We start from the raw sequence: 19,420 nt of genomic DNA, 5'->3' as shown, positions 1-19,420 counted from the left end.
ACCTATCACTAGAAGTGAAATAGAATCTGTAATAAAAAAATAAATAAATTAAAAAAAAACTCCCTACAACCAAAAGTCCAGGACAAGATAGCGTCATTGGCAAATCATACCAAACACGCAAATAACTTATACCGATCCTTCTCAAACTCTTCCAAAACATTGCAGAGGCGAGAACATTCCCAAAGACATTCTATGAAGCCACCATCACCGTGATACCAAAACCAGACAGACACCACCAGAAAAGAAAATTACAGGCCAGTATCTTTGATGAATATAGATGCAAAAATTCTCAACAAAATGTTAGCAAACTGAATCCAACAACACATAAAAAAGATCATAGGGCTTCCCTGGTGGCGCAGTGGTTGAGAGTCCGCCTGCCGATGCAGGGGACACAGGTTCGTGCCCCGGTCCGGGAAGATCCCACATGCTGCGGAGTGGCTGGGCCCGTGAGCCATGGCCACTGAGCCTGTGCATCCGGAGCCTGTGCTCCGCAACGGGAGAGGCCACAGCAGTGAGAGGCCCACAGACCGCAAAAAAAAAAAAAAAAAAAAAAAGATCATACACCATGACCAAGTGGGATTCATCCCAAGTTCACAAGGATGGTTCAACATATGCAAATTAATCAGTGTAATACACCACATAAACAAAAGAAAAGTAAAAAACCACACGATCATCTCACTAGATGCAGAAAAAGCATTTGACAGAATTCAACATCCATTCATGATAAAAGCTCTTAGCAAAGTGGGTATAAAGGGAACATATCTCAACACAATAAAAGCCATTTATGACAAACCCACAGCCAATATAATACTCAACAGTGAAAAGCTGAAAGCCTTCCTGCTAAAATCTGGAACAAGACAAGGATGTCCACTCTTACCACTTCTATTCAACATAGTATTGGAAGTCCCAGCCACAGCTATCAGACAAGAAAAAGAAATAAAAGGTATCCATATTGGAAGGGAAGAGGTAAAACTGTCACTATATGCAAAGGACATCATACCATATATAGAAAACCCTAAAGACTCCACACAAATACAGCTAGATCTAATAAATGAATTCAGCAAAGTAGCAGGATACAAGATTAACATTCAGAAATTGGTTGCATTTCTTTACACTAACAATGAAATATCAGGAAGGGAATGTAAAAAAAAAAAAACAATACCTTTTAAAATCACACCAAAAAAATAAAATACCTGGGAATAAACCTGACCAAGAAGGTGAAAGACTTATATGCTGAGAATTATAAAACATTAATAAAGGAAATTAAAGAGGATTCAAAGAAATGGAAAGATATCCCATGCTCTTAGATTGGAAGAATTAGTATTGTTAAAATGGCAATACTGCTCAAAGCAATCAACAGATTTAATGTAATCCCTATCAAATTACCCATGACATTTTTCACAGAACTAGAACAAATAATCCAAAAATTTACATAAAACCAAAAAGAAAAAGAAAAAACCAGAATTGCCAAAGCAATCCTGAGGGGGAAAAAACAAACCAGGAGGTATAACTCTCCCAGGCTTCAGACAATACTACAAAGCTACAGTAATCAAAACAGTGTGGTATTGGTACAAAAACAGACATACGGATCAATGGAACAGAATAGCGAGCCCAGAAATAAACCCACACACCTACAGTCAATTAATCTTCAACAAAAGAGACAAGAATATAAAATGGGAAAAACATATGAAAATGTGTTTCCCAGTCTCTTCAGCAAGTGATGCTGGGAAAGTTGGACAGCTGCATGTAAATCACTGAAGTTATTAGAACACACCCTCACACCATGCACACACACAAAAAACAAACCTCAAAATGGCTTAAAGACTTAAAACATAAGACATGACACCATAAAAGTCCTAGAAGAAAACATAGGCAAAATATTCTCTAACATATATCGCACCAGTGTTTTCTTAGGTCAGTCTCCCAAGGCAATAGAAATAAAAGCAAAAATAAACAAATGAGACCTAGTCAAACTTACAAGCTTTTGCACAACAAAGGAAACCTTAAAAAAAATGAAAAGACAACCTACAGAATGGGAGAAAATATTTGCAAAGGACGCAACCGATAAGGGCTTAATCTCCAAAATATACAGACAGCTCACACAACTCAACAACAAAAAAACAACCCAATCGAAAAATGGACAGAAGACCTTAATAGACATTCCTCCAAAGAAGACATATAGATGGCCAGTAGGCACAGGAGAAGATGCTCAACGTCACTAACTATTAGAGAAATGCAAATCAAAACTACAAAACTACAAATCAAAACCTCACACTGGTCGGAATGGCCATCATTAAAAAGTCTACAAATAACAAATGCTGGAGAGGGTGTGGAGAAAAGGGAACCCTCTTACACTGTTGGTGTGAATGTAAATTCACACCGTGGAAAACAGTTATGGAAGTTCCTCAGAAACTTAAAAATAGAGTTACCATATGACCCAGCAGTCCTAGTCCTGGGCATATACCCAGACAAAACTATAATTCAAAAAGATACATGCCCCCCTATGTTCACAGCAGCACTATTCACAATAGCCAAGACATGGAAACAACTAAAATGCCCATCGACAGAGGAATGGATAAAGAAGATGTGGTACATATATACAATGGAATACTACTCAGCCATAAAAAAACACAAAATAATGCCATTTGTAGCAACATGAATGCAACTAGAGATTATCATACTAAGTGAAGTCAGAAAAAGAAAGACAAATACCGTATGATATCACTTATATGTGGAATCTAAAATATGGAACAAATGAACCTATCTACAAAACAGAAACAGACTCACAGACATAGAGAATAGACTTGTGTTTGCCAAGGGGGCGGGGGGAAGGAGAGGGATGGACTGGGAGTTTGGGATTAGCAGATGCAAACTCTTATATTTAGAATGGCTAAACAACAAGGTCCTCCTGTATAGCACAGGAACTATATCCAGTCTCCTGGGATAAACCATAATGGAAAAGAATATAAAAAAAGAATGTATATATGTGTATAGCTGAGTCACTCTGCTGTACAGCAGAAATTAGCACAACACTGTAAATCAACTATACATCAATTAAAAAAAATTAAAAGAATGTTAATAAAAAACAGATGTTGAAAGGCTGTAAGACCAATAATATGACTTCCTTTAATATACAATATACTAATTTTAAAAATAAGAAAAACTGAAATGAGAGGCAGGGATTTGCCCAAGGGAATACCTGCAAATCAAGAACAGCCATGCAGCGTAGCAACAAACACACAAACACACACCACGTACAGAAGATAAACTGCATCGTCAGAAACGGGCCTGCCCCCCTGGACTCCTAGCAGATGAACGCGGGTCACGGCCGCCTCTTTGGGCAACACTGCCAGGGCCTCTTCATCCTGACCACAGCTTCCTACCCAAATATATGTAAGGAAGTATTTTCAAAAAAGAAAACAGTTATTGAACTAATTGTTATTGAACTAATAGTTATTGAACTAATCCTCCAAATACCCAAACTTTCAAGAAGTAAGCAACAAAGCGGAAAACAGACACTTGGATTCAAATAGTACAAAGGTCTCATTTTCCAAACAATACAGAGTACCTACACATAAATCCCTGGAGTCCACACTCCTGGGTTAGCGCTGATGAGTGGGGCTGAAGAGGGGTGGTTTAAGGCAATGGTTTTCAAAAACCTATTTGACTATAACACAGTGAGAAAACAAGAAACAGTTCATATGCAACCATTTGTGTTTTGTATATGTGTGTGTATGTGTATAAAAACTGGAAAAATATCACATAACAATAATACTCTTACTACATGTGATGTACACGATATATCTGTTATTCTATTCCATTCTGAATTTCATTATTTTTAAATGATGGTATGATCCATTAATTGGTTTTACCATCCATTAGTTGATCCTGACTTGCTGATTAAAAAAAAAAGCTGATTCTTAAGCTAGATGACCAGAAAAGTCTCCTGTAATATTAGAGAAACTCTTATGTCTGCAGCTTTTATCAATGGTAGATATAAGACAATCTCATGAAGAATGTTTCTGCATCTTTGTAAAGTGCTACTAAGAACAGAATATTACACTGGTCAATGTTATGTAAAGATTAGTACCAGTGTTCACGCATCTATTTATTCATTTATCCCTTGTATCCTGTAAAAAATAAGTCCCCATGCTAGGAAGGGGGAATGGAATGGGAAAGGAGACTCAGGTGCTGCCTTCAAATAATTCATAATCTGGGTGGAAAACAGAAAAGTAAATAGGCAATTAGATGATAATGGTTTGTAATAATATGCTATGAAGGTATATTAGAAAGGCATCAAACCCAGATTTCAGGGGCTGGACTAGGCCGAAGGCTTCCAGGAATAAGTAACTGATAGCGCTATCAAGTCCAAATGAAGGAGGATTGGCCAGGTGACAGGCAGAAGGCGGGGGTGAGGGACAGTGTGGTGTACAGACCAGCAGACGCCATATCTGAGCGGAGGAGTTAAAAAAATAGTGCCTCTGAGGAACTGAAACAGGTTCAGCACAAATTCTTTTAAGATGAGGGTGCAGATAAATGAGGCTAAGAAGCTAGAACAGCGTCTGCCGAGATCACAAGAGGCCTGGTGAGCCTCAGCGAGGAATTTGGACTTACCGTTCTGACGGCAACGAGAGGTTATAAAAGGATGTGAAAGACTTTAACTCCCCTGGTAACACAAAGAAAAATCCAAATAAAATAAAAATCACATTAACCTATGGAACTGTTGAAGAGATGGATGACATGAAGCCTAGGTGCTTCCAGGGAGGAGCCCTTCCCGGGGGAGCCGCAAGCGGGCAAAGTGGGTCTGGGGGCGGGAAGGCGGAAGGGAAGACCCGCTAGAGACTCCAGCTCCACGGCCTCAGGAGCGCACCCGGGACGCTGGGAATTAGGCCAACAAGAGGTGGTTAAAATTGAGCCCTGACCCAGATCAACGTGACTCTGGTTGAAATCTGAACGATTATCTCCCAGTCAGATGACAAAAGTAGGAAAGAGTTCGCACTCAAATCCACGGGAAGGCAGCGCAGGCCCCCGAGTAGGGGAGCGAGAGGACCAGGTGCTTTCAGAGAAGCCGTGTGACCGCGGCGCGGAGGACGACGACGAGCAGGGAGACCAGGCGGCTGTGGCCGTTCCTTCCGGGTTCAAAGGATTAGCACCTTCCTGCTACAAAACGTACAACCCCCGGTACAAAGAACAGGGCCCTTTACAAAAGGGGAAAGCTCTGGCTTAATGGGCACCGGCGCCTCACCCGGGAAACTAATGCATCACCATAAGCCTGCAAAGAGCTGGAACCTTTTTTTTTTTAACGAGGATGAGCTCAATACGCCTTGGCTTTACGCTTTAGTCTCTTCTCAAAGGCCTCTGTGGACCTCTGTCTTCTATTGCTAATGGAGGATCAACCTTAGCACTGGATCAGCAAAGATCAGTACTCCTGCCCAGGCCTGGTCATCACTAGGAAAGGGTCACCTCAGTAACAATGCTGCAGTCACCACTGAACGGGCCAGAGCAAACCAGAACTCCTGGAATACGACCCCGCAGTAGCAGTCCTGCAGCAGGAATGGTTCTAATCTAGGAGATCGCAAGGTAAGAATATAAAGTCCTAGCCTTCAGAAGTCTACAATCCAGTGCCCAGAATGTTGCTCAGCACATAGTGGACATTCAACAAAAACCTGCTGAATAAATTTAAATCACTATAGTGGATAACAAGACTCTCCCTAAATACCCCAATAGCAAAGACTATAGAAATAATAGAACCGACTGACTGCTCGATTGATTTACTCACATAAATCAAATCAAAAATCTTTCCCCATAAGAGATTAGGCAGATGCTTATTTAAAAGCAGTGATGTTTAACTGTTATTTAAACCCTATAAATCCCACACAAATATCACTTAATTGCTTAAGTCTAAACTTCTGTACCACTCTTTTCCCACATGTGATTTATAAGCACCGGGTAATTAAAAAGTCTAATGACTTATTTTCTGAAATTAATATCCAAAACTTTTTGCATTTAGACTATCAAAACTAACTGGCTTCCTAGAAGCACTCACGACTAAAGGGACATTTCTACCAAGTTCCCTGACATACATTTATATACTGTCTCTTCAAGGAGTAAAATATTCTTCACTGTGGGTTCTTTTTAATGTTCACTTTCCTATTATAGTAGCAGCTCCCACTGACTGAACACCTGCGTATCAGTATAGATCCCATGGCCACAGACCCATCTCTGCATCCTGGAAGAGGAAGTGTAATGTCGTGAGTGTCTGCAGAAAGCCATGCTCATAGTTACCCTCCTCCTCCTGTGACGTAGCTGTAGCCGCCGGTGCCCAGGCCGTAGCCGTAACGCTCTCCCAGAAACACGGGTTCACTGGCGTCGTAACAGCTCAGCAGGTGCTGGAGCCTGGAGATGCTAAGGTTCCCAAGGGAATAGAAGCGATAATCACTTAATTCAAATGCATTTTCAGAGTAAATATTTCATGGTTCTTACAGCCCACTGGTTATATTATGCAATACAATATGGAAGTCATTTAGAGATGAAATTCAAGAGATTTACAGAAGAAAGATTTTTTTTAAAAAAGAAAAAAAATTGAACACTGTGCATTACTGGAAACAGGAGAGGAACTGAGAAACAAGGGCCTCCTCTCCAGTGTTACCAAGCCCCTGCCGGGCGTGGCTGCCTCGTGTGGGTGGGCAGGGCGGCAGGTGTCCTGGCTCACTTCCACCAGTCCTGCTCACCACTGAGCGTGAACTAATCATCACACCTTTTCAAGTGCACTTGGTATTTTAAAATCTTCTTCATGGCTAAAAAAGGAACTTTTGAAGTATAGATGAGGTCCATGTCAGGCAGGGAGCCAGCAGGTAGGGAAGAGTGTGTGAGCAGCAAAGCTTTCCAGGAAACCTTCAGATTATGATGCACCACTGTGCTTCAATGAGCTTCCCTAATCTACGCTCTTTTGTGTCTATTTGTTTATACCTCTGGCCCCTATGCTTCTTTGTCGTGTCTTGCAAAGGGCCTTGAGAATATCCATGAGCTGCTCAGAAGAATGCCAGCAACTATGGCTGCTGCAAGGATGAGAAAAAAAGATTTCATAGGAAAATAAAATCTATAAATATTTTGTTTTAAGTGGAGACAAAGGTTGATGTTAAGAAAGGCTAGTTTTCCCATGTTTTAAGAACTTCTGTCACTTCCAAATGCCCTGTAAAGTCCTTCTACCGTTTCTTCTAATTTAGAGCTTCTCAGGTCATACACACCAAATCCTAGCTTCCCTCATGTTATTAATCAGCGTGCTTGAAAAAAGTTTTTCCATGGCTGACCTTGGATTAAATACTTTTTATGCATGAAGGAAATTCCAGTGTTTCTCAAACCTGTGACTCATGAGCATCGTGCATCTCTAAGAGCTCGATATGTCAAGCATTTCTCTCAATTACCAATCATGAATTCTTTTCTCAAGAGCAACATTAACATCTAGAACACTGCTGCTCTGGAGTCTCATTTTTCCTGTCTTTGAGAGGTACAGGAAGGGCCGTCTTTTCCATCTGTGCTTATGCATCTTACACCCAGCTAATAAAGCTGACGCTGAAAGAGAAGAAAACAAATTTGATGTATGAAAAAAAATTGCTTACAAGTGCGGTGCTCAGAGTCTCCAAGTTGACTGATCAGGTTTATATCTGCCTAAAGGTCAAGGGCTCTGATAATGGTGACAGTTTCTAAGTGGCCAGAAAGTGTTTGAAAACTACCCTGTTTTTGACACAGAAGTTAAACATTCTAGGCTCCTAGTTTGGAATCAGTATTCAGGAAGTCATCTAATAAATACCTCTGCAGGGGAAAGCAAGGAAGGGTGTGTTCACCTAGTAAATCACCATTCAGTCATGGAGAGACAAAGATCTCTAAGGAAATCGCAGCCTCTGCTTGGTAAAAAGCTCCCTAAAAACCTCAGAGCCCCTTCTAGCAAATGCGTGAAGAAATGAGAAGTATTTCCCTCCTTCCTGCATATTGTAAAATTATCAATTAAGCCATAAACCCTCAATTTCTGAGGTTAAAATAACTAGGATTTAACATCTCATCTGGGTTTCTTTTCCTGGTAACATTAACCGTTTCCATATTTGCAAGGTCATATTAAAGCTGAAGAGGCATAAGCTGAGCCTGACAACGATTACAACACTTCATATTTGGTAGAAACTGGAAATGTGGCCAAAGCAGGCAGATCTCCAGTTCAATCCAAGGGAACTGGCCACCGAACCAGGAAAAGAACTTCATTTAACAATCTGTTACCGTTTCGGGCAACCTGAGGCACAGAAATGAACAGAAACAGTATGGAAATGTTCAAGTGCAATCAAAATTGCATTAATACATTTTAGTGCTTTATCATTCTCACTCAGTCTCTCTCTCTATATATATATACACACACACACACACACATATCTGTATTATGCCCCTTCCCCCCAAACACACCAATGTGTATATTCTAAGAACAGTGAAAGTCAGCCACCTCAGAAACTACCACTGACACAAGTTTCTTAAAAAGTTAACACACCTGTTATATGTCCCAACCATTCTGCTCCTCAGTATTTCGCCGAGATAAATGAGAGCAGATGACTATACAAAGACACGTACACAAAGGTTCACAGCAGCCTTAATTATAATCCAGAACTATGAACAGTGACACAGTGCTTGTATCTAAGCTAACACCCATTTTCCAATTTTATCGACTGACCCAGTAACATTCTTTATAGCAATTTTTCCCTCCAATACAGGATGGAGCCCAGGATCCTTTACTGCATTTATTTATGATTCACTTTATTCTCCTTTAATCTGGAACAGTTCCTCAGCTTTTTGTCTTTCATGACATTGGTATTTTAAAATAATAAATGCCCCCACACCCCCCTTTTTAATAGACTGATCTTCATCTTGGGTTCGTCTGATGTCTCCTCATAATAAAGGCAAGGTTACACATTCCCAGGTGCAGTATTATATAAGTGATGTTGTCTGGCATGTGGTGTCCACCTGTCCTCCAGTGGGAGTATCTATTTTGATCACACAGTGCTGCCTGGTGTCTCCCCTGGACACTTAGTTTTCCCTTTGCCATTTCTCAGGCTCCAGGCAGACACTTTAACAACCAGCAAATGTACTGGTCCTCATCAAAATTCACCCCGAGTTTCGCATCCATTAGTGATTCTTGCGTGAATCCATCTTTACTATGCTGCTTACAAAGAGATGACTTTTCCAGCTCCATCATCACTCCACATTTATCAGTCAGAACCCCTCGTTAACCTGCTAGCTAGAGCCCGCCTGTTACGGACTGAATTATGTCCACAACCAAAATATTCATATATTGAAGCCTTAATCGGGGATGTGGCCGTATTTTGAGATGGGGTCTATAAGGAGGTAATGAAGGTTAAATGAGGTCGTAACGGTAGGACCCTGCCGTGACAGAATTAGTCTTTATAAGAAGAGACACCAGAGGGCGCTCTCTCCATGGCACGCAAAGAAGAGGTCACGTGAGCACACACCAGGCCGGCGGCCACCTTCACACCAGGAGAAGATGCCTCAGAAACCTCCCATGTCAGCACCTTGATCTTTGACTTTTCCAGCCTCCAAAACTGTGAGAAATAAATTTGTGTTGTTTAAGCCACCCAGTCTGTCATATTTGTTATGGTGCCTGATCTGCCTCATTTACTTACTTACCTATTTCTTTATCATAAGCATGGACTCCCTGATTCCTAATTTTAATGGTTGCTAATCCATTACCGTCCTTAATCATACTGATGCTCTTGTCCCAGATTCCGCCAAAGAGAACCTTTCCAAGCTCACTTCTGTGTCCTCTTGACATGCACTTTTTTTTTTTTCTAAGCACTTCCTTACTCTCTGGTATAAAAAGGAATGTTCCAAATATCTTCTTGTATCTTCCTTGCCTCAGCCTTTAAATCAGTGATTTCTCTGAGACTGGTGCCTTTTCGTAGGAAAGTAGCAATATCAGTTCCGGTCGTTAGTTGCTCAGGGCTACGGGGGTATCTTTGCTTCTGGTCTTCTTTGGTGAGAAGGACTAGGAAGGGGTGTGTGTGTGTGCGTGCGTGCGTGACACACACACACTTTGGCAATCATGAGTCTCACAGAAATTATGAATTCTTGCAGACTTCTCCACTTCCAATCTTCCAGCCCTACCTTAGGCCTCTTCCTTGACCTGGCCCGTCCCATATCCTCCCACAGTGAGCACCACGGTTCCCAACCAACACTTACCTACTCAGCCCCACAGTGTACCTAAAATGCCTTCAGAGTTGCTTCACCCACACGGCGACTGAAAACTCAGGAGCTGTCTGACATGCCCCCCTCCTCCCACCCCTGACTGAAGGTGTGTCTCTAAATCCTGTCTTCAGCTGTATTTGCATTAGTTATACTTTCCCTGTAGTGTGATTACGTTTTCATTTGAAATGCAGTTGGGTTCACTTGTTTCAGCTTTCTCCTCATCCTTGTTGATTTTTCTTGTCCTTACAGATTTATTTTATTTTTCAATAGGTAAAATATTAGCATGCTTCCCAAAGTCAAAACTAAACTAAGAGATAAACTCAGCAAAGGGTCACACACCCCCCCCACTCCATCTACCCGATCCTCCCGTCCACCCGTTTGGAAACTACTTCATGGTTTTCTGGCTTACCTGTCCATTTGTCTTTTGTACAGGTAAGTCTACATGGGTATGTTTTATTTCCCCCTCTTTCTTCCATACAGAGAAGCAAACTAAATACATTCTTGTGCAGTTGGCTTTTTCCATGTAATGGTATCTTCTGGAAATCACTCAATACAATTTGATTTTTTTTTTAAAGGAACCAAAATGTTGGTTCATTAGTTTGATCCTCTGCTTTTTTGACCTCTACCTCATTATTTCTGCATTTATCTTCATTATTATTTTCTTGTTTTGGGGGGGTTGACTTTGTGATTCTTTTCCTAACTTGTTGAGTTGGGAATTGAATTTGTTTATCTTTATTGTTCCCATTGGCTTGGCAAACCTTATCCATCCCTTTATTGTTAGACTGCTTGAATGATTATGTATCTTTCATATAAAGCATAGAGTTAGGGTTTGTTTTATGAGCCAATGTGAAAAGTTTGTTCTTTTAGTAGGGGATTGAAACCCACTCACATTTTGTGATATGACTGATGTTTGATTTCAACACTACAATTATTTTAGGTTTGAATTATTATACATATTATACTATATGTACTGTGTTTCTTACTAACATTCTGGATATTAGAAAGTTTTCTTTTCCTGGTATTTATGTTCTATTTAACTTTTCATGTCTTACCATGCTTTTTCTCTTACTTGGTCTGTCAGTTTTACATCGGTATCCTTTGAATTCCATCCATTACCTGTACAATAGGCCATGATCTTATCCTATTGTCCTTTTTCCTTTTTTTTTTTTAAGTTGAATACTTTGTCAGAACATATAACATTTACATACTGTTATTTACCCATGTCCCTACCCCCGTTGTGCTTTTAGTTCTACAAGTTAAATACATGAAATGCTCACCATCAGTCGTTTTACCCAAATTTCATCTTAGTTGCATGAACTTCTTTCCCTAATATCAATATATTCCTTAGGAAGGGCACGTGTGTACACTAGTCCCTGAGTTTATGTGCTGAGAACCTTTTCTGTAGCCTCAATATTGAAGAACATCTTAACTGCGTATAAAATCCGTGAGTCACAATTTCTTTGTTGAAAATGTTCCTCCACTGTTACCATATTTCTTATGTTATTTTGAGAAGTCTGACACCAGTCTAATCTTCTTGGTCTTCAGAGTATTTCATCACTTTGCCTAGAGACTCAGAGGACTTTATGATCAAAATCTAACAGTTTTACTAGGATATGTGAAGAAGCTGATGATCCCAGGTCAGTTTTCCCCGGGACCTACTAGGCCCTTTCAAGATATAAATTAAGGTCTTCTTTTATTTCTGGTAATTTACATATTATTTCTGTTCTTTTGATTTTCGTCCATCAGGGACTCCAATTATACATGTGTTAGATTTCACTGCTTCCTCCATTTCAAACACAGACACTGTAAATGTTACTTTGTTGGGTGCTAGATGTTTTGTGTTTCTATAAATATTCTTGAGGTCTGTTCTTGGATGCAGGTCAATTACTTAGAAACCGTTTGGTCTTTGAGGGTCTTGCTTTAGTATTTGTTAGGTATGACCAAAGCACTGCTTAGTCTAGGGTTAGCTATTTCCCACTATTAAAACAAGACCCTTCTACAAACTCTACCCAATACCTGTGAATCAAGGGTTTTCCAGTCTGGCTGGTGGGAAGAGGTGCCATACTCAGCCCTCTGAGAGTGGTGGGCACCACTCCCTCTAATCACTCTGGTTGGTTCTTTCTCCAGCCTCCAGGAGTTTCCTCATACATATGCACTGACTAAACTCTACTGAATACTTAGGGCGCCCCTCCACAGGTCTGCAGTGTTCTCTTCCTATGCAGCTCTCTCCTTTCCAGTGCTCTGTCCTGCAAACTCTAACGGCCTTGGTCTCCCCAGACTCTCAGCATCATCACTTCAACTCAAGGGCTCAGCTGGATTCCACCTGGGTTCCCCTCCCTGAGCAGGGACGTGGAAACTCTCTACGACAGTTAGCTGGGGCAGTCATAGGACTCACCTCATTTGCTTCATGTGTCTCACTGATGACTGTCGTTTGTTGCCTAATATCAGTGTCTTAAAAACACTTATTTCATATATTGTGTCCTTTTTGGGGGTTGTTTCAGATGGGAGGGTAAATCCAGTCCCTGTTACTCCATCTTGGCCAGCGGCAGAAGTACCCATCACCGTTTCTGACTATGAATATATGTAGAATTTAAAGCCACCCTAGGACAGGGACGACTCCTTACCTTATTAATGTGTCATCATCCACAATGACTAACCATGCTATTCTGTCATAGCTGTGATTCAAAAATCTTTCCAAAATGGCAAATGTCTTTCCACAATGACCTAGGAAAGGTGAGAAGAAAACTTACAATGCATTATTTTCCTTAAAATATACATAATTCACTTGGAAACATTATTTTAGTTTTAAAGTGTTGTAAGTAAAAGTGTAAACACTGACATGCACCGTAAGAATTTGAAATTTTAAAAATTATCCTTTTCCAATTTCCATAGACATAGTGAACCAGGAAGAACATTAGAGATCTTGAAATCAAAGGCATTCATTTCACACATGAGGGACTGAAGACCTAGAGAGATGAGGGGAATTACACAAGGTCAAGTACAGGTAGGACTAGTATCTTCACGCCAGACATACAAGAAAATTGTAAGCCTCGAAGAAATTACAGGAGCCTGGCCATCTTTCCTTAGATCTACTTATTCTGAAGGGAAATATTAGAACCTCAAGCATCACAACCTTAGGGAAACAATGGTGCAAAAGTACAGTATTACACCTTCAATTATTTATTTTGTAAATATTTGCTATTAAGTTTCTAATATGCCAGACATGGTGGCCAGTTCTCAGATGTCACTAAAGATACAGTACTGAGTAAGACAGAGGCACAGTCCCTTAGATGCCAACGGATATCGAAGCTTTAATGGAAAATGCTGGGGCCAGGGTAGCAATAGAGTGCTTGGGAAGAGAACTCAAGTCGATAAAAAAGAATAAGCCCCTCTCTTCAACAAAGTATTTGGTGACACGATAGAGAATAAACCACTTGATTTAACCTTTATTTTCCTTATTCTTGATCTCTTTATGTATTTTTAACCATTATAGTATGTATTTTTGAAAGCCACCTCAAATTTCTTTTGGATAAAGTAGACTACAAATGTGAGCAATAATAAGGTCAGACTAAAAATAAATTAAGAAATCAAGTAAGGAGTGCACCAACAAATACGTGATTATCACAGTCAAAGTCTAAACAGCAAGGTTACAGAAACAAACAAACAAAAAAATTCAAACAAAAATCATTTTTCCAAAACAGACAGACTTAGTGATATGTTTACTAACCTTGTCAGAATAATTGATAACTACAGGAATGACGTATCTGATCTACACTGTACTTTTATCAATCAGGGCATATGAGCAACACTACCATAAAATAATCAAGATAAATTATAGAAGAAGATAATCAACTCACTTTTTTTTTTTCTTTCATAAAAGGGTTTGGAGAAACCAGAAAACTAAAGAAAAAACATGGCAGGAACACTGGATAAAAATTAAGATGAACAGGGCTTCCCTGGTGGCGCAGCGGTTGAGAGTCCGCCTGCCGATGCAGGGGACACGGGTTCGTGCCCCGGTCCGGGAGGATCCCACGTGCCGCGGAGCAGCTGGGCCCGTGAGCCATGGCCGCTGAGCCTGCGCGTCCGGAGCCTGTGCTCCGCAACGGAAGAGGCCACAGCAGTGAGAGGCCCGCGTACCACAAAAAAAAAAAAAAAAATTAAGATGAACAAAGAGCATCTGAAGGTGAGGTGGCCAAATTTCTACTTCCATTTTTTTTGAAATAAAAAATGTTTTGAATTAGAAAGCCTGCAATCTGAAGAGAAAAGCAGGTATACTTCCAACAATTTACTAATTAAAATATTAATATATATGGAGACATATATGAGCTTATACTACATACAGCCCATGTCGAATGTGGTTAAGTGCTCTCAGAAGTACAAACAAAATGCATCCTAGACCATAACAGACCATAAGCTTCAGGAGGATGGAAACGGTCAGCTTCATTCCTGCTTCCCTCAGTATCTACCAATGGCTGGCATGCAGCAGTTGGGTAACAGTCCTGGCTGGATAAATGGCTAAAATTAAATGAGGAGATGCTTTGTATGGGAAGATGATAAATTAACTCTGGACACCCCATTATGGCCACAGTGATCTATGAAGGTACAAAGAAATCTATTATTAAACTCTATCATAACTGTCATATGCATAATTGTCATGTGTGTCAATCATATCAGTAGGACCGACTGAAAACTTGTAAACTTTGTTAGCACTAAAAGCACTTAAACTGCAAGAATTCATCCACATCCATGGGTAAAGATGTGAGGGAAGGAAAGAAAGAAACTTACATGTGGCAAAAATTATACTATTTATAAAATATTTCATTTTTATCTTAATTTACTATATTTACAGAGTGGACATTTTGCCTTTTTCGTTTTTTTTTTTTTTTTGGTGGTGGGATGGTGGGTCGCCGCATGGCTTGCCGGATCTTAGTTCCCCAACTAGGGATTGAACCCGGGCCACGGCAGTGAAAGCACAGAGTCCAAACCTGGACTCTGGTGGACCGCCAGGGAATTCCCCAGAATGGACATTTTTCAATAAGAGTCGTCAGAACTAAGGACTCACCTCTCTCTGTATTAGGAATTCCCAGATCCACCGTCGGAACAGAACTGTCTGCGTAATCGCTGTAGTATTCGATGTGACCTGCCTGCCCCGCCCAAGTCTGCTTTACGATGGGGACTGAAAAAATGAGAGAGGGGACCGTCACTGGCACGGGCATCTAGGAAGCCTGGAATCTCAAAGTGGCGGGATAACCACCTATAAAGGAAGGGAAGCATTACTTGTTCTTCTTCAGGTGTCTCAAGACTAAGAGCTTGCTTTCTACCCTAAGAAATGCCAACAGCACAGGAATAAAATCCCCTTCTTGAGGCATTTTCACATATACTCCAGAGCCGAGCACTTCTCATTGCTGGTGATAAATACACTGCCTCCATATAAGGATAAATTTTCTAGTCTGATTATACTGTTGTGTTTACATTAATTTTAACTTTAATTAGTTTTTCTCTTTTCCCAATAGGCTGCTTCATTTAAAATTCACAACTGGACTTCTTAAATGCTTTTGAGGGGGGGAAATATAATTACTCCTAAAGATTGGAATATTGTACGTGGTTGTAGCTGAGATGTAAGCTTGCCTCCCTCACGGTGGAGGGGGGACCTTTTCAAACTGCACATATCTCTGCCCGAAGATTCTTACAGGACCACCCAACCCTATAAAGGGCAGGACCCTACCCCTGAGAATCACTGCACATGATGGCTGACGTTACTGAGCTGCACTTTCGGAAAATGTGGAAAAATAAGATCGAGAACCGTTGCAGATTCTAAAACTCTATCATGAACAGATAAATTATTTTAATACAGTGAACACGAACAGCAGAAAACTCTCCTGGTTTTCTGCATTTTAGGGCGAGATGCTCAAAGGTAGCTGTGTCTCCGCACCTGACACAGAAATCTGCTTGATCACTGTTTGATATTAATTCACTTGACCAACTATCCCGGTAATTATTTTCTTCTGTACTTTTTTTAAGTTACTATCTGCATCTCTAAATTTTAGGAAGTGGTTTCTGCTGTTATTTTAATAGAAAAGATCATCATATCTAGATTTTATATTCTGTTGACTTAAGAATCTCAACTCTGATGAACCACATCTTCAGTTAATATTTTGAGACTTTATCAGATCACTTATCTTTCCCTTTTACCCAATCTAAATAAAAATAAAATATGCAAAAACTACCCATGCAATGCCAAATTTAAGTGTCTAGCTATGTTAGTCAGCAAACTGGGAGAGAAACTCAGACAGCCCTTACACAGAAAATACAAAATTGCACCATTTTACAGTGCCATTATTGACCAGCTTTTAAAAAAGAAAAAGACCGATGAGTTCTGGACATTTGCTATAGTCATCACCAAATTGTGTATTTTAAGCCACTAAATATTATTTTTATACATTAAAATGCAATTCTTCTGCAATCATAAAAAGGCAGATATAAAGATTTCTCCATACCAGAATGGACAAAGATGCAGTAAATAACAGATAAGATCGCTGAGGGGGAAAAAAAAGAAAAGAAATCCTTACTCTGTCCAAATTCCAGCACAACAAAAACCAACCTTGGCCCTGCAGTGGCAGTTTGCTTTGCATATAATAAGCAGGACTTACCCAGACAAGGCTCCCCGCAGCCTGCAGCCGCTAGTGGTCGCACTCTTGGGTAAAATGTCCTCCACTGCATAACGGGAAGAAGCTGTGAGGAAAGGCCAAGAATTTCCCTGGGTCCCAGCACCGGGGTCCTGCAAATTCTGCTTGCACTTTCCTCAGCCTTTAGCCTTCAGATTCTGTTTGCTCTAAGAGCTTTAATAAACAGGACAAGCATTTCTTCTCAATCCTCTAATTTGAATGAAGTTAAAATCAAAATCAAGTGCGAGTTAGCTCTTCACTACACCTAACTACTTGCTTCCAGTTTTCGTTTGAAACAGATGAAACAGAAATGTCACTAAAGGTAAGAATTACTGTTAGACTCAGTGCCCAACACCCCGCACAGGGCCGGGGACATAGTAGGTGCTCAATAAATAGCAGACTGAGGACTGGGTTTTGTCAGAATTCCAACAAAAGGCCAAGGGCTCTTTTTGGAACTAGTCTAAAGGAAGGTTTTATTCTTATCAACGATTCACCCTTTGGTACAAGACTGGTACCACCATTACCAATCATTTGAAAACAGACAAACCATTTCAACACAGTAACGTGTTCTGAGACTCTAACACCAAAAGCATCCAGCAGTGAATCATCTGTCCCCTTATCACTGTAACACCTGTGCATCTGTAAAGCAAGGCTGTCTCCTACAACAGCAGGTGAAGACTATTTGCAACCAGAGTTGATTCGAAACTACTTAAAACTTTAACAATATTGGTCTATTTTATTGTGACTGTCTGAATCCTAAATTGAATTCATTCTATTACTTATAATATATTTCATATTGTATTGAGGCACTAGATTCCTAAAGATATTAAACTTGGAGAAAATACTTCAATATAGTTATGTGATCTACTATCTCATTTTCAATACAGAGAAGCATACTTTCTCCCACATAATAAAACAATAGTGAATGCCTCTTTCCAGAATGTTTGCCACAAGATAATTTAAAATTGGGGCAAAGTAAAAACTGTACTATTTAAAAAAACCCTCTGCCCAGATGGCATACGTCTTCCACATGGCTTTAAAGCCTGGAAGCAGGAGATGCATCTCCCTAAGAGGCACAGAACACACTTTTACTCCCAGTGAACTGACGTGCGAAACTGACTACAAGTGAAAATGAACTGACGCTTGAGCCCTGTACAACATCTGCCACCCAATTGTGCATGATCGTTTTGAGTTAAGGAGTCTACTGTTTTCAATTAACAAACGCACCTTTTGTCTCAGTATGACCACAAAGTAAAGCCCTGGGTTCTCTTCTCTTCTCAGGGAGAGACTTAGCGACAGCACCAAGCGTGTGCTCTGATTCCCGGGTTTAGAGATGAGGCATCTGGAAGACGGAAGAGCCCCCCCTCCTGGCTGACCTAACACAGCAGTTCAGGGCAGTCTGGCCCGTCTTCATCTGTGCAGCAGCCAGGGGAGAACCAAACTCTCCTTAATGACTCATGCACTCACTTCATCTAACACGGGGTGTGGCCTGCTAGCCGGCTGCATTTTCATTCAAACCCTCATGTTTTCAATGAGCAGACTGCGCCATGGTACCTACCACACGGAACACGGCTACCACACACTCTTCAGAGTAAGTGTGTTCAGACCTAGAGGAAAGATCACTACAGTGAAGATAGCAAACAGGGATTTTTTTAATTCTGAAAGGAGTAAAGTGTTTCTTTTTAGGAGCTCAGGAAGCTGTGAAAAGGAACTAAAGGCTGAGCAAATGGTAATTTAACCTCTTTAATGAGAGAAGACCGCAGGAGGAGAAACACCTCAACCCACCGCGAACAGAAACGGTGGCTGCCACGTGGTATCTGAGACCCGCGTGGGAACCGCGTGGCAGGAGGACACAGAGAAAATCCGTAACATTCACTGACAGCTCATGTCACACAAGGAAAAACACATAACCCAGGAGGAAGTGATCAGGCGGAACGTTAAACTCCAGAGATCTTTTCCTTGCTTAAACATAACTTCACATGCTGTGGCAGTTCATCACTTTATGTAATACCTTCAAAGTTTCTTTAAAACCCTACCAACTGCTTGCATGTCAGCCAGCACTGCTGTTCCAATGCTGTCAATATGTATTTCTTTCTTAAGCCAAAAGATAGAGTATATTTTTGCTAACTGTGTCCTAAGTTGCTTTATTTCATCTAAATCAGAATCAAGACACAAGCAGTTATCAAAACGCTTGTTTCACTGTTGGGCAAAAAAAAAATTACAAGATGTAAAATCATTTTTTCTAATTTTGGAACTTGGCTTTATTATCAATTTTTCCAAAAGAGTATGAAAAATGAGTTCACTGTATATGTCCCCTTGCCTTGACTACAGCCTTAAACAGAATGTTTCATCCCTCACCCTCGTCCCTGGAGGAGCCAGGAGTAGGGGCCATGGCTAGGGTCCACCTACGCTCGGAACCAAGGGCAGCGCACACACAGTGAGAGCCTGCCTCCGGAGAAGTCACTGACTGTGTAGCCAGCTCTCAACTCCTCACAGATAAATACAGTCTCGTCTGT

At 40.6% G+C, this 19,420-nt stretch overlaps 1 protein-coding gene across 3 annotated transcripts in view; it reads right to left on the bottom strand.

Annotated features, from left to right (window-relative positions):
• Nucleotides 1-19,420, bottom strand: part of B3GLCT (beta 3-glucosyltransferase) — a 108,554-nt gene that overhangs the window by 11,893 nt on the left and 77,241 nt on the right. For all 3 annotated transcript variants that reach the window (XM_030882559.3, XM_060288038.1, XM_060288039.1), the window contains exons 11-13: nt 15,302-15,415; nt 12,864-12,963; nt 6,286-6,405 (exon numbers count right to left, since the gene is read on the bottom strand). In XM_030882559.3, coding sequence (XP_030738419.1) covers nt 6,286-6,405; nt 12,864-12,963; nt 15,302-15,415 — 334 coding nt within the window. The remainder of the gene's footprint in view (nt 1-6,285; nt 6,406-12,863; nt 12,964-15,301; nt 15,416-19,420) is intronic.

Source organism: Globicephala melas, chromosome 18, assembly GCF_963455315.2.
Source record: "Globicephala melas chromosome 18, mGloMel1.2, whole genome shotgun sequence".
NCBI lineage: Eukaryota > Metazoa > Chordata > Mammalia > Artiodactyla > Delphinidae > Globicephala > Globicephala melas.
The sequence above is the reverse complement of the archived record's forward strand: the minus strand, read 5'-3'. Positions and strand labels throughout refer to the sequence as shown.